The sequence below is a fragment of the Aythya marila genome (genome assembly GCF_965140915.1).
Source record: "Aythya marila genome assembly, chromosome: 13".
Taxonomy (NCBI): Eukaryota; Metazoa; Chordata; class Aves; order Anseriformes; family Anatidae; genus Aythya; species Aythya marila.
In genome coordinates, this window is record NC_139054.1 from 17,151,312 (window position 1) to 17,178,444 (window position 27,133).

At 42.6% G+C, this 27,133-nt stretch overlaps 2 protein-coding genes across 3 annotated transcripts in view; both read right to left on the reverse strand.

Annotated features, from left to right (window-relative positions):
- ATRX (ATRX chromatin remodeler) overlaps window positions 1–8,107 on the reverse strand; it is an 85,088-nt gene extending 76,981 nt beyond the window's left edge. The window contains exon 1 of the mRNA XM_082770735.1: window positions 7,931–8,107. Within this exon, the coding sequence (XP_082626861.1) occupies window positions 7,931–7,950 (20 nt within the window). The 5' untranslated portion in view covers window positions 7,951–8,107. The remainder of the gene's footprint in view (window positions 1–7,930) is intronic.
- Window positions 8,108–12,464: 4,357 nt separating this feature from the next.
- On the reverse strand, window positions 12,465–26,118 carry MAGT1 (magnesium transporter 1). Of its 2 annotated transcripts, XM_082770618.1 has the most exons (10): window positions 26,018–26,118; window positions 25,037–25,206; window positions 24,073–24,190; window positions 22,598–22,738; window positions 21,833–21,973; window positions 21,434–21,523; window positions 18,952–19,015; window positions 17,362–17,436; window positions 15,827–15,917; window positions 12,465–14,159 (listed from the first exon to the last, which is right to left on the reverse strand). In XM_082770618.1, the coding sequence occupies exons 1-10, from the start codon at window positions 26,096–26,098 to the stop codon at window positions 14,144–14,146; spliced, it is 987 nt and encodes a 328-aa protein (XP_082626744.1). In that variant the 5' UTR covers window positions 26,099–26,118; the 3' UTR covers window positions 12,465–14,143. The 2 variants fall into 2 exon arrangements, with proteins under 2 accessions (XP_082626744.1, XP_082626745.1); XM_082770619.1 differs by lacking the exons at window positions 12,465–14,159; window positions 15,827–15,917 and having other exon boundaries at window positions 17,435–17,455; window positions 18,929–19,015.
- Window positions 26,119–27,133: the final 1,015 nt, after the last annotated feature.

The window sequence follows — 27,133 nt, forward strand, 5'->3', positions numbered from 1 at the left end:
TAGTTTATAAATAACTTGTTTTGGTAATAACATCTTAGAAAATGAGAACTATAGCCAAGTTATACTATTTTTCTCAACATAAAACACTCGGAACACTGTGCGTGCATCTTCATGACCAACTTGGAACATGATCAGCAGCCAGCTATTGTCTCTTATCCTAACTAGCCTACAAGTATTGTTTTCCGAGCAAAAACATTCGTGCTGACACACCAAAAAATCTACGAACTAATACTAAGAAGCCTCCTCAGCTTGCTTTTCCTCTAGATTATTCAGCATTTTGTACCATAAGCCTGTATTAGCAGTAATAGGTCAAATTTAAGTAAAGGCCTTACACTTAATATACTTCTACACAAAGAAATTGTGATTTAGGGCAATGCTTTCGCACAAAATCCTTATTCCTTGTAATCTATTATCATAAATTGACACAATAGATTCATCCCAACAGTTAAAATGGGTACTAAAAAAATACAGAGGAGCCTAAAAACTTCAAAGCAGCTCAGGAGCACTAAGGGGAGCAGTCTCCCTCTACCGTGAATCAACTGTGCCTACGCTATTTCCTCGAGCTTCCAGGCTCACACATAAAGAAACAGCTTCACCACCACTCTAGAGCTATTTCAACACTGCTCAGCCTAATTAGAACAGGAACGAAAGGAGAGGTGTCCTACTATTATTGGTTTGGCCATGAACCGGATTTGTGACCTTGAGAAGTTACCGTGCAAGAGCACACTTTCTTACCTAAGCTCCGAGCGGGTGCTGGATGCTTAACCAGCACAGGCCTGGCCCTGAGTGGGAGAACAAAGTCTGCGTCAGGCAAACCATGCAGGAGGCTGAATGATGCTCCAAATGAGCCGAAGAGCAGAGAAGAACAAGGAGGTGGGGGCATGGGGAAGAGGTGGAAGTGTGGTATCCTCGTTAAGCTAACCAAGACACACACCCGATTCCATGTGGCTGTCACCCGCCGTCCCCCTGCGCTTACCCCATCACACAACTTGTTAGTGCATTCGTTTTCTGCCTGCTCTCCTCAGGCACCCTGAAAGCAGAGGTGGGGAATGCCCCATCTACCGTCAAGATCCAGAAGAATGTTTTAAAAATATTTTCCTTTCAACAAACGAATTCCCCATTCTTCCACAGCATCCCACCAACTTTTAGCCTAAGTGCTGCTCATCTGAATTTCAAATGGCTCTGGCAGTCAGCGGTCCAGGAGCCTTCCCAGCTTTGTATCCATCTCAGTTTGTTTACAAATACGTCTTGCAGATTTTTTCCTTTGAGGGTTCTCAACTGCCTTAAACTCAGCACTCGTCTGAAATCTTTGTTTACACCCTAAAAGTAGTTCAAGGGCACAAGTTTTTTAATCCATCTTTACAGTTGCTTCAAGTGAAAACCCAATTACTTTTCACTTTGGAAGCTGAAAGGAAATGCTGCAGAGCAACAACTATTAAGCGGACAAAACTAAACAATCCTTAAAAAATACAGAAAATTAAAACCAGATGTTCTTTCAAACCCCTGAACTGCAGACTAGCATCCTCTCCTTCAAACAGTACCGTCTGTGAAGGACAACTACACAACCCACAGCAGAAGTCTGCATGTTTTAATTAAGACAATGGCAAGAGAAAAGGCAAAACAGACTGCATGTTAGGACACAGTAAGGTTTGGTGCTGCTGTCCCAACGCAACTGAAGGCACCTCTGATGTCAAATGCTAGTGGAGATGCATCTAAGGCTCTCAAGGAGACCAGAAACCATTTTTCCTAACCTTTCCTAATTCTAAAGCATTACTAACAGGGTCACCTTTAAAAATATCTGCTTTACCATAAAGAAAGCTGAAATCGATGCATTTAATTGAACATCCAGATCCTAAACTGTTAGGAGGTATCCCTTTCCCCCCCTAAAAAGTGTCATTTGCTGTCCTACTGCCTAATTCTGAATGTAATCAGGCCACCATTCTGTCACCTGCAGACCTTCAGAAAAGATTTTCCTGAAGGAAAGGAGAGGTGTTAGACTTGCCCCAACACCATGATTTCAGTTACAAGGGCAGAGGCTGTACAGCAGTTTCAAACAAAAGCGCATCACCATTGTGGCTGAATACACAGGAATGAAATGGCTCAAAACTGCTGGAGAAGGAGAAAGATGATAAAAATCTACAAAAGAAGCTGCTCCCTAATCAGAAAAGGAGTGAACACACCTGAAGTGCCATAAAAAAAAAAAAAGCCTACTTCTCTCAGAGAAAATACATAACCAGAAAATAAAACAGCCTCTTATATCACTTGAACACAAGCATGTGTTTTACAAGGGCAGGGCCATAAAGCACTATTAGCTTTTATTGGGTTTTGTGGTGTTGTTTTTAAACTCAGCAATGGTTTTCCAAGAGCAAAGCAAAATGATACAGCATAGCTTAAATCAGATGACTATTTTGCAAAACACTTGTATCGATACACCAGCCACACCAAAATGAGTGCAGCTTCACAGCCAGGGTTCTCGCTGTGTGTTCGGGCTGACATGACCCAGCCCCACTGCCCAAGGACACAAACCCTCAGCGCCTGCCCACAAACGCCTGGTGCCACGCTCACTTCTCTCCTTCCCCCTCCACTGCAGCACAACAATCGGGGTGATCCACGTGCTGAAACCAATCCAGATTAGAAGTAGCTGTTCCTTCTGCTGAATTCATTTCCCTAATCACCGCTCATTGTACAAACGTCTCTGCAAGCGCAGGCAACTGAGATTTATGAACTTCAGTGGCAGCAGTACATGAACTTGAGCTGCCGTGCTAGGCTGGAGCTGCTCAGGTAAGGGAGACAAAGGAGCACAGCAACCTCTAGGCTGGGAGGGAGCTCTGGAGATCTGCTAGCCCCACGCCCCGCCAGCAGGCTGCCCACAAACACGTCCCGCCGGGCTCTGGACACCTCCAGGTGGAAACTGCACAACCTCTCGATAACCAATTCCAGTGTCTGACCTTTCTCATGGCAAACGAGTTCCCCTGCAGTCAGACAGACCCGTGCCACGCTGCACTTACTGGATCGAACACAGCCTGGAGATAGCTGCACACTGCAGCTCTGACTGAGAGGAGAGGCGGCCACCAGCACGTCACTGAACACACAGCTTCTGTTCTGAAGGCTTCATTAACGCAGGTTCCCTCTTATTTGGGTTAGAACTGACTCTGATCCACAGGGGCTTAATCAAGTGATACCTAGCAGAGTTCAAGACACTTGATGATGTGGATGAAATAACTCTGGAGTGTCAGCACAGCACAACAGGCTCAGACAAGTAAACAGAATTAGTTCTCTCCAGACACACAAGGGGAATGGTTCGAAGTCACTAAGAGACCCTTTATCACATTCAAGGAAAATTACACAATTTCTTTTTCTTTAGACGGTACCCAAACAACCCTAACATGATTTGGCTGAGTTACCACGCTTCAGTGAGAAGTGCAGTTTGTTTTTTTTAAATACACACACACACACCTCCTTTGTTAGTGGGCTTGACTGCTATATGGAAGTCTCTAACTTCCATGGCAAAACAGTCTGCCAACTTAAAACCACTGACTGAAGTCAACCCTTTGAAAACCTAAATACTGTGTTTTCATCTTTATGAGACAAAAATCATGGCAAACTGAGTACCTTCATACATTAATTCAGGAAAGGAAGCTGAAGCTAGCATATATTTAACCTACAAGAAAAAATACTGCTTAAAAAGTGGAAGTATGTTTCATTTAAAGGAGAAGAAGGGCTCCATCCCATGACATCACGTCCCTCTAATTCTAGAATTGCCTTCTCCTTTGTTTCAGTTGTCTTCCATTTTCTGGAATTTGTCAAAGACTCTCAACGAGACCTTATTCATTACAAACTATAAGAAGTAAAGCATGTTCCTTAAAGTCTTCCAGATACTCCCCATCGGGTTTGTTATCAGGTTTTAAGGGTTATCATCTTCCTGAAATGCAAGCTTTTCATTTTCCAAGGTAACAGTCATCTCAGTTTGCCCCACTAACAATGCCAAATTTATTGCCAAAGTTTTTGTTTCGCTTTACATGACCGATTTTATCCACCCAACAAGACTTCTACTGCTGGGTGTGTTGAGACAAATTCCTACAACTGTGCAGCTTTCAGACAAATGAACTGCCTAAACTGCACTGAAGTTGACACCTGGCAACAACCGGGGAAATCAAGGTCTTGATTTTCAGTTTCACTCCTTTTCTTTAAAAATAATAATTAAAAAACAACATCCATCAATCCGTCATCCATCTTGCACGACAACTGCCTGGGGCTAGTTGTTATAACTAATTATGACAGCTTAGTACTCTCTCTTTAGTAAATTAGAGAGCTTTACCTACCATCTCTGGAAGTCAATATAAAACCTTCTATGACATTCGCCACTGACTTTTTGTCAATTTCATCTTTTCCCTCCTGACTCACCACCAGAACAACGTGCAGTGACCTATCCATGAACCAACTCGTACTTCCACACCACCTACGGGCACCAACTCCAGTGATACGAAACATGATTTCCTGAGGTTCAGCACTATCCCTAGGCTTCCCTGTTCATACAAGGCATATCTAGTGATCCCAGCATTTGTCACAGGCTTTTTTTTTTCTGGAGAACACAACACGTTTGTATTATTTTATGTTTTGACATTTTCTTTTTGGCGGGTTACACGCAAGCCAAAAGCACCAGCTCTTCCTCCCTTCTGGCAGAGGCCGCGAGTGCACGTGGAATCTTATCCTCGTCTGTAATGAAAATGGGAATTTCATGTTACAACAGTGTCAAGGTATCCCTGTACCACGGCAAATTATTCCACAAAGAATTAAGGTACCTTCAGTCAACCCCTACAGAGACCACAAGATAAAGTTCACAAAACCCTACGAGATGGAGCTATGCTGAAACAGAAACAACACGGCCCCTGCAGGAGGATTCTCCTTCAGAGGGATTTCAATTTCACTTCAGCAGTGTGAACGCATTGGCTGAGGGGCATCTCGGAGAGAAGATGACAGCCAGCCTAATGTTTTGATTCTTGAAGAGCAACGGATCTGCTTACGCCCATTTCACAGGGCTGTGTGGAAGACTGCTAGCTTCCATGCACCTTCAGAGAAGGAGGACGATTACTCCGGACTTACTTCCTGTTAGATTACTGTGGCATTCAGCAGCACGCCTCATACAACCTGTAGTGACAGGCACTTGGGACAAAGACATTCAAGTGACCCAAAAACTTAAAAGCTGCAAGTTGGAAAGCCCGAGGCATAAAAAAAGTTGCCATGAAGTTTATTTTACCAGCTTATTACTTGGTATCACTACGCTGCCTCCTCGACAGTCCAAGCGAGAGTAAGATCCAAAATTTCTTCTTTTTCTATTGTTGTGCTTATACAGCATGATCTCCAAAATGGTAGGAACAGGTCAGGTTACTATGACAAAAATTCCTCCACTCTTAAAAAAATAAAATAAAATCAAGTTTCATATACAACTGTGGTCCAAATATCTTCATCAACGTTTACAGAAGCAGGAATTTTTATGTTTCTTAGTCAGTTACTCCAATTCTCATCGTGTTTTTCAGCATTCCAAACTTCTCATTTGGATGCAGAAGATTCCTAGGTTCTTATAATTAAATAAGGTTATTTCCTATATTGTAACTCGAATGCTCCAGAATCAGTGAACTAGTAGAGAACAATTACTTTACTTTTAAACAGGAAAAGTCTTCCAGAAGTAATGGGAGATTTTCAAAAACTCTACTGCCTGCGCATCCTCTAAACAATTCCACCAACAATCCCCTAGCTGTGTTTCTGCACACTTCTTAAACAGAAGCTGAAACGAACACGCAGGGACACCGTGCAGGTCGACACCGACGCAGCAGCTGCCAGGCCAACAGGTCTCGCTGGAAATGGGAGCAAAGTGTGTGCGCGTGTGCGAGGCCTTGCTAAAAATGGGAGCAAAGAAGTCTGTCTGTGCATCCGTGTGTGTCTGCGTGTGAACAAAAGGCAGGAAGAACACCTTTGCTTCTCCATCAAGATATTACCATATCAAGGACTCCTTCGTGGTGCTTTTCTTTTCCCTCTCATTCTCTCCAAGTCCAGTATTATTAGAACTTGAATTGACATAAATAAGAAAGCCCTTGCAATGTGTTCATCGGCTCACAAACCCTATGGCATCCGACAAAATCATGCCTACTTCCTAACACAGAACTGTTTTTACACTCTTCAAGATGAGCTCCATGTGGGATAAGGATTACCAAAAACATTTGGACTGAGAACTGAGTTCATGAACAGAAAAAAAAACTCTGGAGCACCAAAAAATATGATGCCAGACTACTACGGAGTAGTTTGTCAAGGCCCATTTACTATGTGGGACAGATTCAATCTCAAATTGACCTCGTACGTACTTTTTGATCTTTGAGTTTACAAATGAAACACTGCAACGATCCCATTTACCTTTCTGTCTGCAGGTCATCTGAAAAATTGAGTGGAAAAGGTACGAGCTTCTGTATCCTCTTAATTCCACTGAAGCATAAAATAAAGCAGCCTCTTAGCATTCATGCCAGTTCTTGTGCCAATGACAATCTAAGAGCACGGAAAGAGTTAAGTACAACACATTCATGATGTAGACCAGGAACAAGAAGTTGATAAAGAAGGAAGACAAAACAGAATATGGGAAAATGGGAAAAAAATACAACAGCCATGATAAAGTAAAAAGCAGAGAGGTCCAAATGGAAGAGTGTTTTTCAGAACATGCAACACTAATTACGACTGTAAAGCAGTCAGTAATTAGGCAAGTTCTTTTTGCTACGGAGAAATCAAGCTCTATCCTTGATTTTTCAAGGCCTGGAGATGAAAGAAGCAAAATCCGTCAACCAGTATTTCAGTCTACACATAAAATAATTGATCCAACACAAAACTGGTTTAAGCTGTCAAAGTACTTTAAGAACACAGGGTAAGAAGAGGAGTAATAAGGAGAGGGAGAGATGGGCAATGCCTGTCTTACAAAATGAAGACAACATGCCGAACAAACTTAGCTGCTGGGGAGTCGTGCACCACATAACGCGTATTTGTAATGCTTGTGAATTGCACCTAGCATGTGATCAACACCAGCAACGATGACGATCGCCTTGTAAACGTTTTCTGTGAAGTCCACGTATATAATGTCCTCTGAAGTTGTAAGGCTGTAAAACCAAGTTGTACCCAAGAGCACAGCACTACTGTTTTGGCACCTAAGTTTGGGCTGAAACGAAACGGTGGTTGCGAGCTGCTCAGGTCCGAGGCGGGCGAGGATGCACAAACATACAGGGAGGGGAAAGTTTACCCGAGTTTCCGTACCAGGGCTGCGTGATGCTCGCCCTAACGCTACCACACGGCAGCCACACGCAGCGCAGCACCCCCTGTGCACAGCCCTGTGTACAAACCCGTGCCTCCCCGGCCGCTCCGCACACGCGTGCGGCTGTCAGCAAGGCGCGGAGCCCCCTCAGGCACACAAAGCGCGCTCCGTCCCGCTGTAACATGGCGCCTCCCTCCCACAGGGGCTCGGGCGGCCGCCGGACTTCGCGCAGCCCCTCGCCAACGGCGGCGCGGGGAGCCCGGGAGCGGGGCAGGCGCCGTGAGGGGGGAGCCCCTGGGGCCGGGGGGGGCCGCCTGAGGCAGCGCCCCGCCGCCTGAGGGGCCGCTCCCCGCCGCCGCCGCCGTCCCCTCCCCCGGCCCCCCGCCGCCATCCCCTCCCCCTGCCCGGCCTCCGCCAGCCCCGGGCCGGGCCGTGCCGAGCGCAGCCCCGCCCCAGGCGGGCCGAGGAGCCGCCGAGCCCCGGGCCGGGCCGGGCGGTGGCGCCGCCGCCGAGGGCCGCGCGTGAGGCGGGAGCGGGGCGCGGGTCCCCTCCCCTCCCTCCCTCCTCCTCCCCCCCTCGTCCTCCTCGGTCCCCTCGCGGCCGTTTTTGTCGCCGCGGCGGCGGCGGGCGGGCGGCCGTTACCTCATGGGCTCCGCGGTCATGTCTCCGCCGCCGCTGCTCGGGGCGGCCGGGCCGGGCCGGGCCCGGGCTCAGGCGCTGGAAGCAGACAAAGCCGTTAGGGCCGCCATCGCCAGCCCCGCCGCCATCTTGTCGGAGGGAGGCTGAGGGAGACCTGCCTCCTGCCGCCTTCCCCTCTCGCCGCCTCCCATTGGCTCCTTGCCGCCCCCAGCGATTTTCCAATTGGGCGGCGGCGGAGGGGGCTGTTGCTAGGGTCGCTCACGTCACGCTCCCGGCTTCCCCGCGCTGATTGGCGGAGGGGAGGCTGACATCACCGGAGGGGGGGCTGACGTCATGCGGGGAGGGGCGTGACGTCATTTGCAAACAAGGTGCAATGAGGAGGGCGGCCGGCAGGGGGCGGCGGGGGCGGCCCGGGGCTGGGGCCCTGCCCGCGGCCGCAGGGGGGGCAGCAGCGGGGGCCAAGCACCCCCAGGGCCACCCCCGGCCCTCACACGGGGCCAGCAGCAGCTGGGGGCACCCATCTTGTTCTCCAAGCAGGGCACGAAGGCAGCGCGCTATGGGCAGCGGGCGCCATGCTGAGGGCATCCAGGCTGGAGGTGTCAAACAGCGCCCAAGGGAGCCCGCTGCTGCCTCGTGTCAGCCCTGAGTTCTCCCCTGGCTGCAGCTTCCACGTGAACTCATCTCCCCACCTGCCCAATGCAGAAGGGAGCACCCCTACCAAGTCCCATACGGGTCAGAAGTACAGACGGGTGGCAATCAGTCAGCTCTGACAGAGATAACCAGCTCCCATAGCTTTTTTCCTTTCCCCCTGCGGAAATAACGAAAAGTTTCACCTCGTTTCATATTGCAATGTGCAAAATGAGGAAAAAATCTTAAGGGAAGCCTTGTCACCTGAAGCATAACTTCTCTTTAGTACGTATTTTATTCTAAAAGGCAATGGCAATAGAATAAATAGCACTCACAGACCTCTCAGACGTACAAGCCTGTAAATCCCAGCGAAATTCTACAAACTGGTCTAGAATTTGCTTTAAAACTTCGCTTTTTACCCAAGAACTGCACCCCGTATTTGCTGATTTTTATTAATGCCAAACAGGAGACTTAATAATAGCTTTTGGTACCAAAAGCTATCTCGCAGTCAATACTGCCATTCTAAAAGACCAAAGCATCACTTGCCTTTTAATCCAAGTCTCAGAAGGAAAAACAAGTCAGCGTTAACTCTGACTCCTACAAATTCACCCAAGAAAAATGCCAAAAGCCATCGTAATTTTTAGCCACCCAGCAGATTAAACTGGAAGCATTACCTATTCTTAGCTCTGCATCAATATCTCAATTGTGTGATTAAAATAAGACAAAACACTTACTTTCAAGGGATTCAGCCTTCTTTATGGCAGACTATTGATTTACAACTACACAGAAACAACACTAGAGTGCTAAATACATCTATATCCTTGGGAGATGGCAGGAGGTATTTAAAAAGCAGGTTAAAAATAAATTTGCCTTGAATTCCTAACTTGTACCAAAACATGCACATTGCAAGGAAACCATAGTGTCAGACAAAGGCCAGATAAAGTAAGAATCTCCCAACAACTACCCCAAAAGAAAAATTTGATGCTATCAAGTTGTCAAAAAACAGGTTGCAGGAAAACAACAAAATGCAGATGTGGATAAATATTGTGTGCATCTCTAAAAACCATTCTGCACAGCTAGCATACCTACATTCAAGACTGCCTTGCCCAGAGGACCACTTCCCCGGAGGCTCTAATAGGCACTGCTGCTCCCATGTACTTGGAGGAATAAAGATTCAGAGCTTAGCGAGCAAGAGAAACCAAGGACCGCTGTTGAGCCTCATCGCCGATTTCTGTCACAATAGTAGTAATTAGTTTTCTTAAGTAGATATTAGCCTACTTTTACGGAGAAATGGCTGAAAGATGTGTATACTTACCAACTGACAAGAGAATATTTTAACCGTATGTGCTCTTGACCTAGAAATAGGAATTACGTATACACTTTTTTCAGATTCTTCTCCATGATAAAAGTAGCACAATTCATCGAGAACAGCGTGACACTGTTTGAATTCGTTTTATAGGAATGCTCAAGATCTCAGCTTTTGAATAATACAGATAACGTGCAATAAAACTCATTCTCTATTCATTAGAGAATAAGCATGATAAGAAATGAAAACAAATGACTGCTTACTCAAGAGCCTGAGTTTGTTCTTTCTTTTGCTGTTATTCTTTTCCCATTAATAAAGTTCAAAGTGATGGTGTACAACCAATTCAGTAGTAGTTTGTATTCAATAGTTGAAGCTTTTCAACACGAGAAAGCAGTAAATATCAGGGTACAATGGAGAAACCAAGTGCCAGTACTTTTCCAAATCATTTGTGGGAATTAATTTCTCATAGCAGATTAAATTCTAACCTCTTAAAAACCACATGCACACATTCAGCACGTGATTTTTGGGTAAAGACCTGTTAGTTTTTAAAATGCACTATCAGAAACCATAGCTAATAAACCATGTAGAACCACAAATTATTCTTCTCTTCCCACAGTTTGTATGCAAGATGATCTAGCATAATATGATAGAGCAGCATATCCAAACAAGCCCATGAAATTCAGACACCTGGTTTTCTCTGAATGTTCCTAAGCATTTAGGAGGTAGAACAATTGACCTTCTTCAGTACTTCTAAAAAACCCTACTTTGATTTGTCAGGAATAGAGACCATCGATAAAAGTGTCCTGTTACACTTCCTTTTACACCTTTTAACTAGGCTCAGAATGGGGAAGAAGTGCAACAGTTGTGACTAGGAAACTTCTAAAGCCTCCAGGCAGCCATCGTCTCGTAATCCCCAAACACGAACAGCTATCCCGTTACCTGCCAGAAGGTTTAACACATTCTTACACTCGTGTTTCAATGCATGCCGCAATCATGTGATTGCTCATATACATCCAGCCATGCAGACATCATCAGCCGTGGGATGATGAGCACCACACCATGCACAGCACACAAACCTCAGCGTGTTTTCCTTCTTATTGTAGGACCGTAGACAGCCATGCCCCTGAAGGGCACGCGCTTCAGAAGCTCCTTTGTAAAAGGCCAGGCTGGAGGAATGGTTATCAGGCACCACTACCAAGTGGATCTCTGAACACTAGTATGGTTTTAAAACAGGAGCTTCCAGTAATCCATGGATTAACAAAATACATTATCTAGATTAATCCAATTTGATTTATTCACTTGCTTTGGGCTTGCTTTGTCAGAGAACTGCTTTAATTTTAGCTGGTCCCAAAATGCTACAAAATACACCACAGCATCTTCTCAAAAGTAGAAAAAGCAGCAATCTTCGTGGCCAGCCACATTAACAAAACTGCACAGTCCATTTTAAAATACAGACTATACCATTTTCTGCTTTTATTATAATAAATGTTCTCTAAAATGTGAGCTTTTGGTTATGTCTGAACTGTTTAATGCCTCACTTGGTAGAGGAGATGGCCTCAAACACACAGTTTTGGCATTTCTGTTTTCTAATGCATTGCTTCTTCCACCTTTGTTCTACTGGTCTAGAAATGTGTTACACCAGCCTGTCAGGCAAGATGCGTGTGCTGATGGGCCAAAATAATCACCGTGTCCCAAATATAGCTACTGCCTCAGCTGCTGTAGAAGCCAAATAGTTTATTTCTAGGACTGAACGCTCTCTAAATCTGCTACAGGTTTGTGGAAGCACTCGATCATCCTCTGCTCACCTATCGCACCTGTCCCCTTCTCCTTGAGCTTCATCTTCAGCTTAGAGAACAGAAAAAATGTTGGGAAAAAGTAAGCATTGTTTTAATTTCATACATCAACATGGGAATAGAAGAAAATCCGTAAAACTCTGAACAGGTATAGCACCTCAAATGAAGTCCAACATGTCTGCACCATCCAACAACGTGATGCACAACTGTTTAAAGTTGGTCCATATGACTGAATGTTTTTTTTAGAGAAATAGAATACAAGACACATCACATAAAAAAAAAAATCTGAAAGCCTAAGAAAATAACATTGCTTCTTTACAATGAGATTGTAAATCACTTTTGCCCGCACAGCTAACAACTGAAGTAGGACCAGCCAACCTAAAGGTTTCTTGGAAGCACCCTCGAAATACCAAAAGGACAGCAAAGCAAACAACAGCTACAGCAGCCCAGAATCGTTCCAGGCAAATCCACAGTGCTCATTAGATTCCACCTCTGCAAACATTATCTGCCTAGGACTCCAGGAAGCCAAGACTGACCTCAGGACAGCTCTCAAAGCCAAGTGAAAAAACATGCAACCTTTCTGGCGTTAGTTGACTACACACAAAGACCTCTAGTAATGTCGCTTTGGGCTGCAGTTTCCTGCATAAACACCATAACATAATACAGTGCACTGTTAACCCAGTCTACCCAGCCATATTCAGGTTATTTGCTATATACAAACACTTATTAACACATTGAAACAACAGAAGAAAATGGATGCTGTTTTTTGTTCTATGATGAAATTAAAGAGACAGAGAAGCATCAATTAGATTAAAAAAATTTATTGAAAGTTGTCCAAAATCCAGGCAAGCACACATTTTATCCATTCCACCAAGCCTTTGCATTCTGTATGGCATCAAAAAAATGCATCTCACCAACAAGTTGAAATGTCAAACAACTAAATTAGCAAAGTTAAGGCACTTGAGCTCTGTGTTAATTTAGCAAAATTGCATAAGAAAAACATTCTACTTTGAACAATATAGTCCTTTTTGAGCTTAAATCTAAAGTGGCCAAATCCTGTAACCCCTTGAAACAGGAGAGAGGCAGAAGCAGAAAACATTTTCCTCTGACAAGAAACCTCCAAGGCCACCATAGTCTACAAGAGGAAGTATTACTGAAACAGGCCACAGATTTCCTGTAGTACAGATGCTGAATTACACAACAGTGGGGGCTGAGGCACAAGGTCTTCTATTCGAGAATCCTCAAGACAAAGCACCTTTGTGAGATGAGAGCGCAAAAAGCACATCCCTTCAACTGTAAGGCTAACAAATCTTCCCTGGAGTAACAATATTTATCCTGGAATTAGATAGCTCTGCCCACTCCCACATCCTCCCAAGTACATAAGGCTGAAACAAAACTTGGAGGAAACAAAGAATGCAAGAGCTTAAATAGTGACCAAAATCTGACACCAGGTGGTTTGAGCAGTAACTTTAAAGCCAGTTAGCAACCTGTAATTCATGTGACAGATAATCAATTAACTTTGTCATCAGCTTTTCTTTTTTTTTTTTTTTTTCTTTTTTTGAGGGGGGTGGTGGGGCAGGGAAGCATGGATTGCTATGGGAACATTTTTTCAGCTCTAAGCCAGTGCATAGAAGCTAATTGATGTAGTTTCAGTATTTGGCAAAGAAAGTTTTGAATTAATAATTAAACAAGTTGCTATATAACAAGTAGGGACTTCAATCAAATCAAGAACAGCAGAGTTTATCATATTTTCGTAATTTAGTGGGGGGAAAAAAAATAAATACACCTAGTTTTTTTTTTTTTTTTTTTTTTTTTCCAGTCCTGAATATCAACTATAAAACTCATTAGTAGATCACCCTGTGAAATGTTAATTTAAGTTTTAATGAGTCATTTCTACATGAAGAATTCTTCCTTCATCTGTGAAGCGATCTCTTGCGTCATACAGCAGTTCCATGCTCTTCTCAGCATTCAGATCCAGCTCCAGGACACGCAGATACCGTATCGGAACCTGCAGTATGCTCAGAGGGTCACACACAGACAGAAGGAAGAGAGATGCAGGTACATGAGGAGGTCTCATCAACCATGAAAAGGCATGACAGAAAAGCTACCATCACCTGTTATGTGTGAATAAAAGTCAGTATTCGAGGGGAAGAAAACCATGGAAAACAGATTATCCAACTGAATGTAAAGTACTGTTTCTGGTTAGTCCAAGGAAACACAGTAGTTCTAAACACAAAGTTCAGAACTTCGTTAGATTCAAAGTTGTTTCAGAAGATGTAAAGCTTATGAGAGAGATTGCATCTTAATACTCTGTCCTTCAGAGCACATTGCTTGTTTTATTTAAGGCACTACACGTTGTCTTTGGTTCAGTGTTTAACTATCTCATTCAGTGTAAAGAGAGGTAGCATGAACCATACATATTGAGCTCTTCCCTTCCACACCACGCAATTTCAGAGCCGCCGCCTTTCTGATGTTACATTCTGGAATCCTTTAACTCATTAGGAAACTGCAGGGGAAAAACAGAATGCTTATTAATTCTATAAGAAACAAAGCCGTACAACATTCTATTTAGCTTTCACACATACCTAGAAAATCAGAACAAGGAACTGGGCCTGCTGCAGCTAAAATATAAATGGCTGTGGAGAAAACCACTTAAAAGCAAGCCTTCTAGTACCTCTAAAGCCAGAGCAACCACACTGTGCCTTCTACAGACTTAGAAGTAGTACGTAAGACCACAGCACAGAACAGAACAAAGGCCAATCAGTTATTCAACAAGGAAGAAACTCAGCTTTCTTCTGGTCTTACAGAAGTCCTAATGACTAACACATTTTATTAATGAGATATTTACAAATGCAAATGATCTGACTTCTGCCTAAGCAGTTACCCAGCCTGTGGATATAAAGAGATTGCAACAGTGGATTCAGAGGATTCCTTAATACACATCATGGATGCTTCTGAGGAGTCAACAGAAGAAGATCAAGAAGTACAAAAGGCTTTTTGAGCAGAATTTCAGTATCTGCATGAAAATATTGGGCTGGCATCACACACTGCAACTGTATACACTTTGCTAAGGGCTGTTAGACAAGAGCACGAGATGTTTCACAGTGAGTTAGAGCAGCTGCCCTTGAACCTCACAGTTATGATAACAGCCAATAATTTCAGGAATTATAAACTAACTTCAGACCTCTGGCTTCACCACGGCTACCGCCAAAACGTACACTCCCAGTCTCAGACAGCAAGATCACTTAAGAAATACTGAAACTGAAAATAAATAATGAGGAAAATGATTTTGATTTTAGCAACTGCCTGAACCTCACTGCTTGAATCTAATTCAGATGAGATTGCTCGTGGTGATTGGTGTTAATCTGTAATAAGTAAAAATCTTGTGAAAATACATCTTCCATGTCCTTGTGTATTACAGACTCCTATGAACCCACCAATGCTCTCTGCATATAGCCACAAGGTAACCTGCCAAGACAACTTCTCAGAGAAACAGGACCATGTTTGCCTATGGAAACTAGGATTAGCTTTGCAGACACATTGAACTCTTGGCAGAAGCCGAGACGGTTAGAAGCTGGCCCCTCAAATGTACTGATTCCTACAACAAAAAAAAAACACTAAACCTGGTAAAAACACCCAATACACCTGTATCTATCAATAAATAAATAAACCACTCAATGAAGAGTGCTAGACTCCTTACAGAAGCAGTCCTGGAATACTGGCAGCTTTAAATATCACTATGAGAATAGAAATACTTTGTAAAGCATAGTGGCATGAAAAGGAATGTACTACAATCCTGGCTCTGGCCAGACTGAAAACTGTTATCCACCAAATATTGTGTTTCTGATCATCATATCAGCCAATATTGCTACTGTTTGAGAAGCAAGTGGAGCATTTTTTAAAGAGTATTTCCCACCAAACTAGATGTCTGGAAAAAAAAAAAAAAGTGCTTTGCTTCTCCCTTCTGACTTACATTAACATTACCAGACAAGGAAATACCAGCCCACAGGAACAGATTCATTCATAAATCCAGGTAAAAACTTCTATTATTTTTTCTTAATCTTTATGCCAGTATTTATATTTTCTCCATTCTCTACAAAGCAGACTGCAGTGATGTACAGCTGCACTGCAATGCACACGAGAACAACAACTGAAGCAGCAGCAAAGCTGTACCTGTACGGGTATCCGTGGTATTTCGACCTGAAGACAGAGAGCAGCCAACTGAAGAACAGCACCACCAAGCCAATCCCAGCTATACACATGACTGCAAGAGACACAGAGTAAGATTATGGCAGTGACAGCTCTCTCCAAAAACACCACAGCGACTGGGGTTTTTAAAAGCTTTCTGCAATATTTACAGGTTTGGTCAGATGAGACCTTTATTATAATCCCTTAGGAGGACTCAGAAGGCCGACAGTCCTGGCTTGTATCAGAAATAGAGTGGCCAGCAGGAGTAGGGAAGCGATTTTCCCTCTGTACTGGGCTCTGGTGAGGCTGCACCTCCAATACTGTGTTCTGTTTGGAGTTCCTCACTACAAGAAGGACATCAAGGCGCTGGAGCATGTCCAAAGCACAACAAAGCTGGTGAAGGGTGTAGAAAAAAGAGTCTTATGAGGAGCAGCTGAGGGAACTAGGGCTGTTTAGCTTGGAGAAGAGAAGGCTCAGGGAAGATCTTACTGTACTTTACAATTACCTAAAAGGAGGTTGGAGAGAGGTGGGGATTGGGCTCTTCTCCCAAGCACCAAGTGATAAAGACACAGGGAAATGGCCTCGAGTTGCACCAGGGGAGGTTTATGTTGGATATTAGGAGGAATTTCTTTACTGAAAGGCTTATAGGGTATTAGAATAGAATAGGGAAGAGGTTAAGTCACCATCCCTGGAGGTTTTCAAGAAACGTGTAGATGTACAACTTGGCATGATTTAGTGGTGGCTTTCAATACCAGGTTAAAAGGTTGAACTAGATGATCTTAGAGGTCTTTTCCAACCTGAATGATTCTATGAAATATATCAGCATTAATTATCTTTCAAATTCCTACCGTAAGTCAATTTTATACCAGCAGTTTAAGAGAAAAAACTCAGTCCCTTCTTCCCTCCCTTACTAAGAAAATGGCGAAAGGCATCTTTACTTCTTCCTTTCTCCCCAGACTGCTTTGAATTTTGCTGAACAGCTCCAAATACTGGTGAAATAACCAAGGACTCACTTGTACTTAAAGGTGGAATGTATATGCACACATGCATGCTATGGTACGCATTCCTGGAGTAAAGCAGAGGTGTTCAACTTCTCTCCCACCAGAAGTCCAAGCGTACCAATGAAATCTGAGAAGAACTCAAAACTGCTGCTGCTGCTTCTGCTGCAAAGAGCAGCAAAAGAAAAAAAAAGGTCTTGGGCCTCAGACATACGACTCGTGTGGGACCTGCCTGCACTTTCAGATTAAATACCCCTACTTAATAGCTGTGGAAAAGGAAGAAGATAGAGCCATGGAAGCTAAACTGGAAATAATTCTTGTTGTGATAACTGCAAGGTTGAAGACCCCAAATATCACTGTTTGCTGGAAACTGACAAGAAAATATTCTTTAAAAAAATCAAAAAATGAGCTGATATTCACAATAAAAACCCCACAGTGTAAATGCATTTTTATTAAATATCGTATCAAAAATCTTTATGGCATCTAACAATTCTCGATAGAAAGACAAGTAGTTGTACTCACTTTTTCTTTTCCCCACATCCAGGTCAGAAGTAGCAGCTTCATGGAGGAGAACCATTCCTAAAGTAACACCACCATCTACGGACACTGTTTAAGGCTAAATCAACAAAATATGCTAGACTTAATACAACACACTCACTCCTCATTTCCTGTGTTAACTCCCACCCCATACCTGGGAAATTAACACTCACTGGAAAAATTAAAGGCTTTCTGGACAACAACAGGTCAGGGGGGAGGAAGCAAGTTGAAAGTTACTCAATAATTGACAACATTTAAAAGAAAATAGACAGAAAGTTTCAAGTACAAACCGGAAGATACAGGGATATATCTTCTGCTATCTTTACTCAGCTAATAGAATAAATAAAATGCATGCAATGTTTGATCCAATGTGGTGACTTTCAAGTAGAAACATTTCAGTCTTTTCTAATTCTTCAATTAGAAGAAACTTAAGCCCCCTTCTAAATGGAGTTTTCCACTACTGGAATAATAAAAAATAGTAGTAATAATAAAAAAAGTCTTTGATAAAGAATACAGAGTTGAAAGCTTCCCCCTCCCATGCACCAGCGTACTTAAACATCAATTGCTTACTTTATATTGATGAATTAGAACGGAAAAATGCAAAAAAAATGCATCTCTTGCTTAAATTTGGATATTAAGATTTAAGAGAAAAGGAAGAAATCAGCTGAAGTCACTCAGTTAAAGAACCTTGCTCTTGCTACAGAAGGAACTTGTTAACCACAGCAGAGCACTGAAGAGGACAGGTACTTTGAAAGAAGTTTTTAAACAAGACAGTTTAAGTGAGAAGCCAGTTGATGTGTCTGTAGTAAGTCTGCACATATGTATGCTTGTGTACCATAACATGTAAACAATTTGGAGCTGCAAGGCCAAAAAACAGTATTAAACAAAAGACAAAATAAGGCACAGGCTAATGCAGGTGACAAGAGAAGGAAGAAGGGTTTGATTCAGAGATGATTCTAGGTACAGATGATGGATCAAAGACATGCATGTGCAAGCAGAAGAACGTTGGATTTCAGAGTACTGCTGACACTCAAAAGAAACATTTTTATACAAGCGAGAAATTAAAAAACCCAGCCAGCAAGATTCTGCTTGCCTCTCCGATGGCTTAATACCAGCATGGAAAAATCCTGACTTGTTAGCATTAAAAGAGCTAAAATTAAAAACAGAGAAGGTAAGCAAAGAAATTAAAGAAGAACACCAGTAACAAAGGAAAGAATTCAACACCAAAGCAAGAAGTAAGTGAGACTGAAGAAACAAGACATGCAGAAAAGAACAGGGACTATCCTGAAGAACCCTACATGTATAATGCCACTAGGATCCACGTTTTTAATGTTATCCAGTTTGGTCACTGAGCAAGGCAGAAGTTAGAGAGAAAGCAGTAAATGTTTTTCTATTCAGCTTAAAGATCACTGTCATTAGAAAGGCGTAGCTGTCAACACAGAAAGGCTCTGCAAGCTTCTGCTCAGCATTAGGTGACAGATACGAGCCTTGACAAAATGCTCTCATGAAAGAGGCAGCAGCATAAGCTAACCGAAAAATTGTCACCACCAACTTGCATCTCTGGAAGAAGGATACTAAACAGAAGAACAATGTGCGTTTCTGCAACAAATTGGGCTTGGCTGCTTCCATGGATATAGCTCTGCAAGAGACAAAGAGCAATTGAATTTTAGAAAGGCTGGAGTCAACTTTGAAACAATTAACAACAGCTATAAAGCTGGGAACTGGGTTTTGCAGTGTCTCTGTCAAGAGACAGGAAAGAAGTTGTAGTGTAAATCTGTTGTATACCAATTCACGTTATTGGCTGTGCACCGATTTATTTTGCAGCAGCATCAGAAATCCTTCTACTATTGCGTGTCAACAGCCCAAAGTACCGCACAGATTATAACAACAGAAGTGCAGCTACACCCTTCACGATCCAGATTGCCTGTTTGACAGGGCAAAACAGCACAGTAATGCCCAAAGCACCCGCTGCCTTCCAAGTCTGAGCCATACCCTGACTTGGATCCTTATTCTACATACATACACTGCTTCTCAGTTTTGGGACAGTCTCTTCAACTTGCAAATGAACCCTACTCACTTGGCTCTGGTGCCCAACATTTGAAATCTTTTTCATGGCATCACAGCAAAAGGAACACCACTACCAACATCCTTGAAGCTTTACTCTTCAGCTTTTGTATTAAGATTAAAAATGGTTAGGAATAAGGTAAACAGAAGTAGTAATACAAAACAAAAAGTAGAAATGCTTCCAAGAAAACATTCCAAAGATGAGAACTTCTACTCTAAGCTGGCTCAGACAGGTTTGTTTTTTCTTCGTTATAAGTCTACCAACTGAACAGAAAGTTCAAACTTTGTGGAAGTTAAAGACTGCTGTTGTTCAATCCCTTACGGGAAGCTCTGCTTCACTATGATTGCGATGTAATATCCAAGTAGAAAAACACATTTCATAAGCAGATTGACTTTTAGCAGAAGAATACAGAGGGCCTGACCTACCTAAGCAGGCATGAAAGGACACCTCACTAAATTAATTCCTAGTAAACTGCACAAGAAGAGCCAATACATTATGTGTGCCCTGAAAGACAATGCTCTTGGTACATACAGACTACTCTCACAGTGCATCTCCTTCTGTATTATGTGCAGGGCAGTGCATATCAAAACATGCTAAAACTGATTTTTCCCCAATAACAAGATTTCATGAGTCTAAGATCAGTAGACATTAGTTTACCTTGAGAATCTCAAAGCTAGATGTTTTATATGAAGTCGTTACACAGGTGTATGAGCTAGAGAAGACCATGAAATACATGAAATCTCCAAGTTCAACAATAGCACTGCTGAGCATGTAAGACCTAACAGACACCTTTATTTTGCATTTAGCGATTTAGAATGATTTCTCTTCTTCTTATGTATATATATATATGTATGTATGTATGTATATTATATTCAAGACAGGGGAGAGCAATATCACAGGTAAATAAATGCTGCAAAGAAAACATGGAAACAAACAGGAATGGTAAGAGATGGAAGAGATCAAGTCATTTAAAACAACCTACCTTCAGAAACTAAGAAAAAGCATTCTCATCATCCTGCTTCCAAGACTTACTACTTTTTTGTTAAATATATATACACCTTTATACATTGGGGGAAGATAGAGAAAAACAGGAAAGATGAAATAAATGCTTATCTTAGGTTCTGAAGCAGGTGGAAAACCCCTGTCCCAAACATCTTGTTAGCAAACAGTTTTGGTGACTCTGTATGCTATCCTCTTTACCCTAGAGCATTATTTAAGTATCTTCTTAGCTTCCTGCAGTCACTAGAGTAATCAAAGTCTCCACAGAAAGTCCCCAAACTCTCTGGGTATTAAAACAGCAAAAATATACTCCAAGGCAACACTTGTGAACCAGGATGTCCTGTTTTCTGCAGAGCACCATCCATATAATGACTAATGCTTTACTGCATGGAAAGCACTTAAAGCTGTTTCCAACATGAATTGGAGCATATTGTTAGACAGTAAATTAATCACTGTATTTCTAGCCCAATTAAGAATTGCTTATTCTTTATCTAGCTCCCAAACAGCTTATTGCTGAACACAGAAAGCAATATAGCTAAAAAAAAACCTAGACAGTGTTTGTCCTTATCCTTCAAACATCACAGAACTGATAACACCAGTCTTATATAATTAATCACTGAACTAAAAATTGTAGCAATCACCTTCCTCTCAAGATGGAATTGGAGATAACCATTATCATACAGCAATGACACAACAGATTATTCGATTTTGGATTAAGATTGGTATTTTGTGATTGCTTATCTGCAAAGTAACTTGAGCTGCAAATTGCCTACAAAATCCCTCTCTCATGGGTATATTTTAAGAGAAGGCAGATCTTCTCTGAAGCAAATCTGAAGCTAAGTTGCCTTACGGCAGGACAGGTTAGCCTCATTGACTTAGTAAGAGTGCAGATTCTATTCTTGGCTTCTTTCTGACTTGCCTCTTTTAGTATCGAATTTAATCAGTAGAAATATAATAAAAATGCAGAAAAGTAGAAAAAGAAAAGAGACTTACCACTTGTCCTGTATGGGGATTCTTATGAGCATAGGGTGGCCCCCTAATGTGGTTCCACATCTGGCCTGACGTCATTGCTAACACAAAACACTGAAAAGGAAAAAAGAAACAATCATCCGTAGTTTTTTTTTCCCATCCAATTTCCTTTTCCTTTCATAGTAAGTAGTACTTAAGCTAAGCATCATCCTATCTCTTACTAGTATTAAAAGCAGGTAATCAAGCATTAACTGAGCTGAAAAGACTGAGATCAAATTATAGTATCAGACTACTAAAAAGAGAAGCTAAATGCACCTCGATTTCTTCTAGCATGTTTAAGCTTCTTTAAATACAATAGCTTTGAAAGATTTGAATTGCTATGAAACTCGTGACAACAGGCAGAGAAGAGCTAGAATTACACACCAAAGCAGCAAATGCCCAGCCAGTTTTGTTGTACAGAAAATCCAGATTGCTTCCACGCAAATACACGAGGCCTCCAATGACAGCCAGCAGCAGTCCTAACATCAACGGTCCAGCGTAGTTTGGTGGCCTTATCACACGAATCTACACAAAGAAGATCCTTTATTTTACCTCAACTGCATTACATATGATATCCTTCCTCCTAACAAAAAACACATTAGAGTGGAAAAAAAACATGAACACAAAGAACATCCCCACAACTTTGTGTATAATAATTCTGACTAAAGAAGTAGGTAAAGCTTCTTCTCCTTTTACTGGTTTATGCACCATTACCTTATCTACTACTTGAAAGACTGTTTTCCTTTAACAGGAGCAGAAAAGGGAGGAAGGAAGGAGCTGAGTTTTACCGCGTTATTAAACAGAGGATTACACAAAATATTGGAATGGGTTAAGGAAGCTTTAAGATGTAGCATCACAGAGATTGGAAGGGACCTTAAAGACCACCCAGCTCCAACATCCTTGCCACAGGCAGTGACAAGTTCCACTAGACCAAGCTGCCCAAAGCCCCATCCAACCCGGCCTTGCACACTTACAGGGATAGAAGATTATATAGACAAGAGCCATTTGGAGTATCTAAGAGTAGAGTTATCAACTAAACACAATTACTTCATATTCTGGGTATTTTGTACCCAGAACATGTAATAAGTGAGTGCTGCAGAGCTGTTGGTGGGTAAAGTCTTAGTATACACGTGTAACACACACACTTACATTGACATCAGTCCTGTCAGCCACCCAACGAGCAAGCTGCTCAGCTGCAAAGCCGCGCACCTGAAGTTCGTACGTGTCACCTCGTTTAGGCTTCCCTTTAGCAGGAAAATTAATGAAGGTTGGAGCAGAATTCATGTTTAGCTGTATTTAGAAAATTCACAGAAGACACAGCACCATGAAAGGTCTACTTCACAACACGCTTCCATTTCAACTGCAGACAGTCACCAAGTCAATCAGAAAGAACAACTATTCAATAAACATATTTCACAGTGACTTTAAAAAAGTATACAGCACACAGCAACTCACACTTCTAGACCTCATAAAAACAGAACAGGCAAGAATTTGATCTAAGACAGTAATCAATAAGCTCCTGTAAGTTCCCTCATATGTTCCATGCCATTTCCTCTCTTAAGCATTAGAAGCAACTTTTTTGATCTCTACCACTAGGTGTCCTGGATGCCTTTGGGGAAAACAAGGGTTTACTTTTTTTTTTTTTTTTAAATTGAGCATACTTTCTCAAATGATCGACATTTCTTCATTAGTACTCTGATCTGTAGCTAGCATCTCAAAAGATCCAATCCAGTTAGTAGAAGACTACAGTAAAAAAAACAGAAATCGTTGTTTTTAAAATGAAGTTCCATCATCTTTTCCTAACGAAGACCCTTCCCCAACACTGTTTTGCCCATAGCATTTCAGTTTTTATTTTAATGTTTCTTCTATAAATACTACTATTCAGTGAGGAACCTACAAAATAAGAATACATACAATAAATATGTGAAGGCCATAACTTAGTGTTTCATCAAAAACTAATTCACTCTGGGGAAAAAAATCCAACAAGAATGTTAAAAAATTCCATGTCTCCTTTCTAAAACTTCCATGTTACAAAGTACCATCACCTAAATTAGGTAACTTTTAAATACTGAGGCAAGCATCTCCTTAAAAAAAAAAAAAAAGTTACAATTTGCAAAACTGTGATTAATTATTAATTCTATCATGTTTGCAATTGTTGTTCTAGATTTTTTTTTTAAATCTTGTTATATAATCTCAGCAGAAGAGCAAAAGAAGTCAATTCTGAAAGCCTGATAAACCACCCCCTAGTTACCCAAATTTTTATATCCAGTCCTAAGGAGTTCAATGTTTTCTATCTTACTTCTTGCTGTATTCTGAGGAATTCCATTAAAAATGACACCACAAGTTATTACAGGAGACAGACCCAGAGAAGAGTCAGATAAGCTAATACACTCCTTACACCTATTCCACATTTGTCAGTGCTGTTAATACTACTGCCAAAAATACTACTGCCCTCTGCTCTTCAATTTTCTTCTGTATCAGAGGGGTAGCTTTTAACTTTTCAGTGTAGTCACTGTCATATTATACAGCTTTAGTCATTCTAATACATTTTGTATGGTTTTACTCTCATTCTCCAACGCATGAGCTAAAAATAACATTAAGAGATAAAAAAGAAATAACTTCACCATCTGAAACACATCTGAGCCTTCATCAAAATCGACCATAGCAAAAAAAATCTTATTGGTAAATGCACTGGAGTATCGCCAGGAGTTTGCCAGAATCTGGTATTCCTCATCAGCCTGCCTGTAAAAACACACAAAGTGAGAGGCTGTATCATGTGTTAGCTCAAAACACAAGTTACAGTTTTAAGACCTGTAGCCATCCATCCCCTTAATAGAACCATCCCACCCATTCCTCCACATTTGTTTTCTCACGTTTAACAAAAGAAAAATTGAGGTCATTCATCTAACAATCAAAGCATATGCACTTGTGTTTTCTTTTTAATGTAAAGATAAAGTGCAAGTGTCATTGTGTTCATAACAAGAAGCAGTGCTAACCATGGAAAACAGAAATGTAACCCAGTAGGTCACAATTTGCTAAACCTTGGAGCACTGAAACAAACACAAGCACAGCCACTTTTCTGCGCCAGAGAATGGCAAACTAATTAGTATGGTAAAAAAAAGTTATTTACTGATATCTATTTGAACCTTGTCACCCCCAGCTTAATACACGAAGGCCTTCATATATTTAAGGATCCGGAATATTATCAGTGTAAACAAACATCAATCAACATTAATTAACAGCAACTTTTAGACTGCAAGGCCAGCAGTAATCCTGCAAACATGTCCTCAGCAGCAGCTCACGCCAGGAAAGTTGAGTTTCCACCCTCTCTCCAGAAGCCTACCAATGAGAGTATTTGCTCTGCAAAAGATCAATTACTTTAAGAGGGGAATAAATCATTAAGGACTATGCTGTTTTCCCACACTCATAGCACACACATTCCCACCAACAACTTCAAAGATAACCCTCCTATAATGGGTGTTAGTATCGTCCTCCTGTGTACCTGCAAGTTTTACCCTCTTGTTAGATTTAATGTCCTACAAAGCATATGATGACTTTCAAGTTCAAGATTATGAATTAAGCCCATACTTGCACACGACACATTGTCTGTGAGGCTGAAGAGCAGTGAACATCACAATCACAGAGTAATTTCTGGGTGGCGCCTTCACAAAGCGTCGAAACTTGTCTCCGTTCATTCGGATTACAGATCTCTTACTAGCCCACTCCATCAGCTGGTTCACTTTTTCTGATAATACCATCTGAAAACAAGGCCAGAGAAATATTGTTGAGGGTTTTGTGTGTTTTATTTCCTCCAATCTCTCACATCACAGACCTGAAGGTTTGTATTTTCGCTGTAACAAACTGCTGCACATTTTTCATTACGAATAATGACCGCGTGATGGGATGCTTCATAAAGAGCCTCAAAGGCGTTCACAGAGCCTCCTGAGCCTCACGTTAATGATGTTCATTTACTTCAAGCACTGATGTGGCTGTCAGCTCGGGACTTTCTCACACGAACGATAAGATTTATTTCAGCCAGACAAAGCACCCCAAACCCAGTCCTGTTGGTATTTATTTGATACGAAGCATCACACCTGGGGGAGATTTCAAAACTCATGAAGTGGAGCAAGCGCTAGTCCTGGAAGCACTACGGAAGGGAGCAAAACGTTTGATTTCCAGGGTAGATAAAAGGAAAAAAAAAATGATTCTGCACACGCTTGCAGAACTCATGAGTGCACAGCACATTCTCCTTTAAAAAAAGGCGAAGAGTGTTATAATGTCATACAAGAAGCATAATTAACAGAAACCAAGCATTTCCCACTAGCTACGTCTGCACTCCTTGTTTATTCCTCTCAGGAATAAACACGTTTTGGTAAATAACCGACTACCCTTCACTGCCTTGAAACACATACATACAGGAAACCCTAAGAAGCATAGAGAAATAAGCAGTATCTTCGCGACTACAACCAGAAACTGTTAACTAAACCCTAAATAAAACCTAAATGAGCCCTCAACCCCTTAGGGGCTCCCCTCAGGGGCTCCCCTCAGGGGCTCCCCCCCGCCCCTCACCTCCTTCCGCTTCTGCCCCGCCGCGCGCTGCCCGCCGCAGGCCGCCAGCAGCAGCAGCGCCAGCACCGCCAGCGCCGCCATGGCTGCCCCTCGCTCCCACCGCCGGCTCGGCCCCGCCCGGCCGCTTCCCATTGGCTGCAGCGCCTGCCCGTGTCCAGCCGCCGGGTTTCGATTCGCTGGCGCCGCTGTCAGTACGGCCGCGGTGGGCCAATGGGAAGGGAGCAAGCTGGAGGCGTGTGATTGGCGGGCGGGCGGGCGCGGAGCGCTGAGGGGCGGAGCGTGTCGCGACATGGCGGCGGCGCCCCCCTCAGGGTATCGCCGTGCCCTGTCGTGAGGCTACCGACAGCCCCCGCGTCTCCCTCGTTAAACGCCACAAAGCGTCGCCCTGCCACAGCGAGCGGTTGGTGTTCCGCCCGTCACTGTCCCCCTCTCCCTCAAAAAAAAACACAAAAGAAACGCAGAATCACACAGAATCACAGAATTTTCTAGGTTGGAAGAGACCTCAAGATCACCGAGTCCAACCTCTGACCTAACGCTAGCAGTCCCCACTAAACCATATCCCTAAGCTCTACATCTAAACGTCTTTTGAAGACTTCCAGGGATGGTGACTCCACCACTTCCCTGGGCAGCCTGTTCCAATGTCTAACAACCCTTTCAGTGAAGAAGTTCTTCCTAACATCTAGCCTAAAACTCCCCTGGCTCAACTTAAGCCCATTCCCCCTCGTCCTGTCACCAGGCACGTGGGAGAACAGGCCAACCCCCACCTCGCTACAGCCTCCTTTGAGGTACCTGCAGAGAGCGATAAGGTCACCCCTGAGCCTCCTTTTCTCCAGGCTGAATGAAACTAAGAGGAGCTTTAGGGCTTCCGCAGGTTTTCTTTAATTTTATAACCGCACGCACGTCGCTGGTCAGTGTGTGGAAAATGCGGGATGAAATTATTAAGGCACTTGGAGAAACGGCCGGTGGGGTCTCCAATGCGTCCCGTATTCATGCTGTGTGTGTGTGTGCCCGGGGGGGGTCAGTAACACAGAACGCCGCCCTGGCGCAGCGAGTCAAATGCTTTTTTTTTTTACGCTAAAAACCTTCCCCCTTAGCTTTTTAGGTCTTTTAGGGATT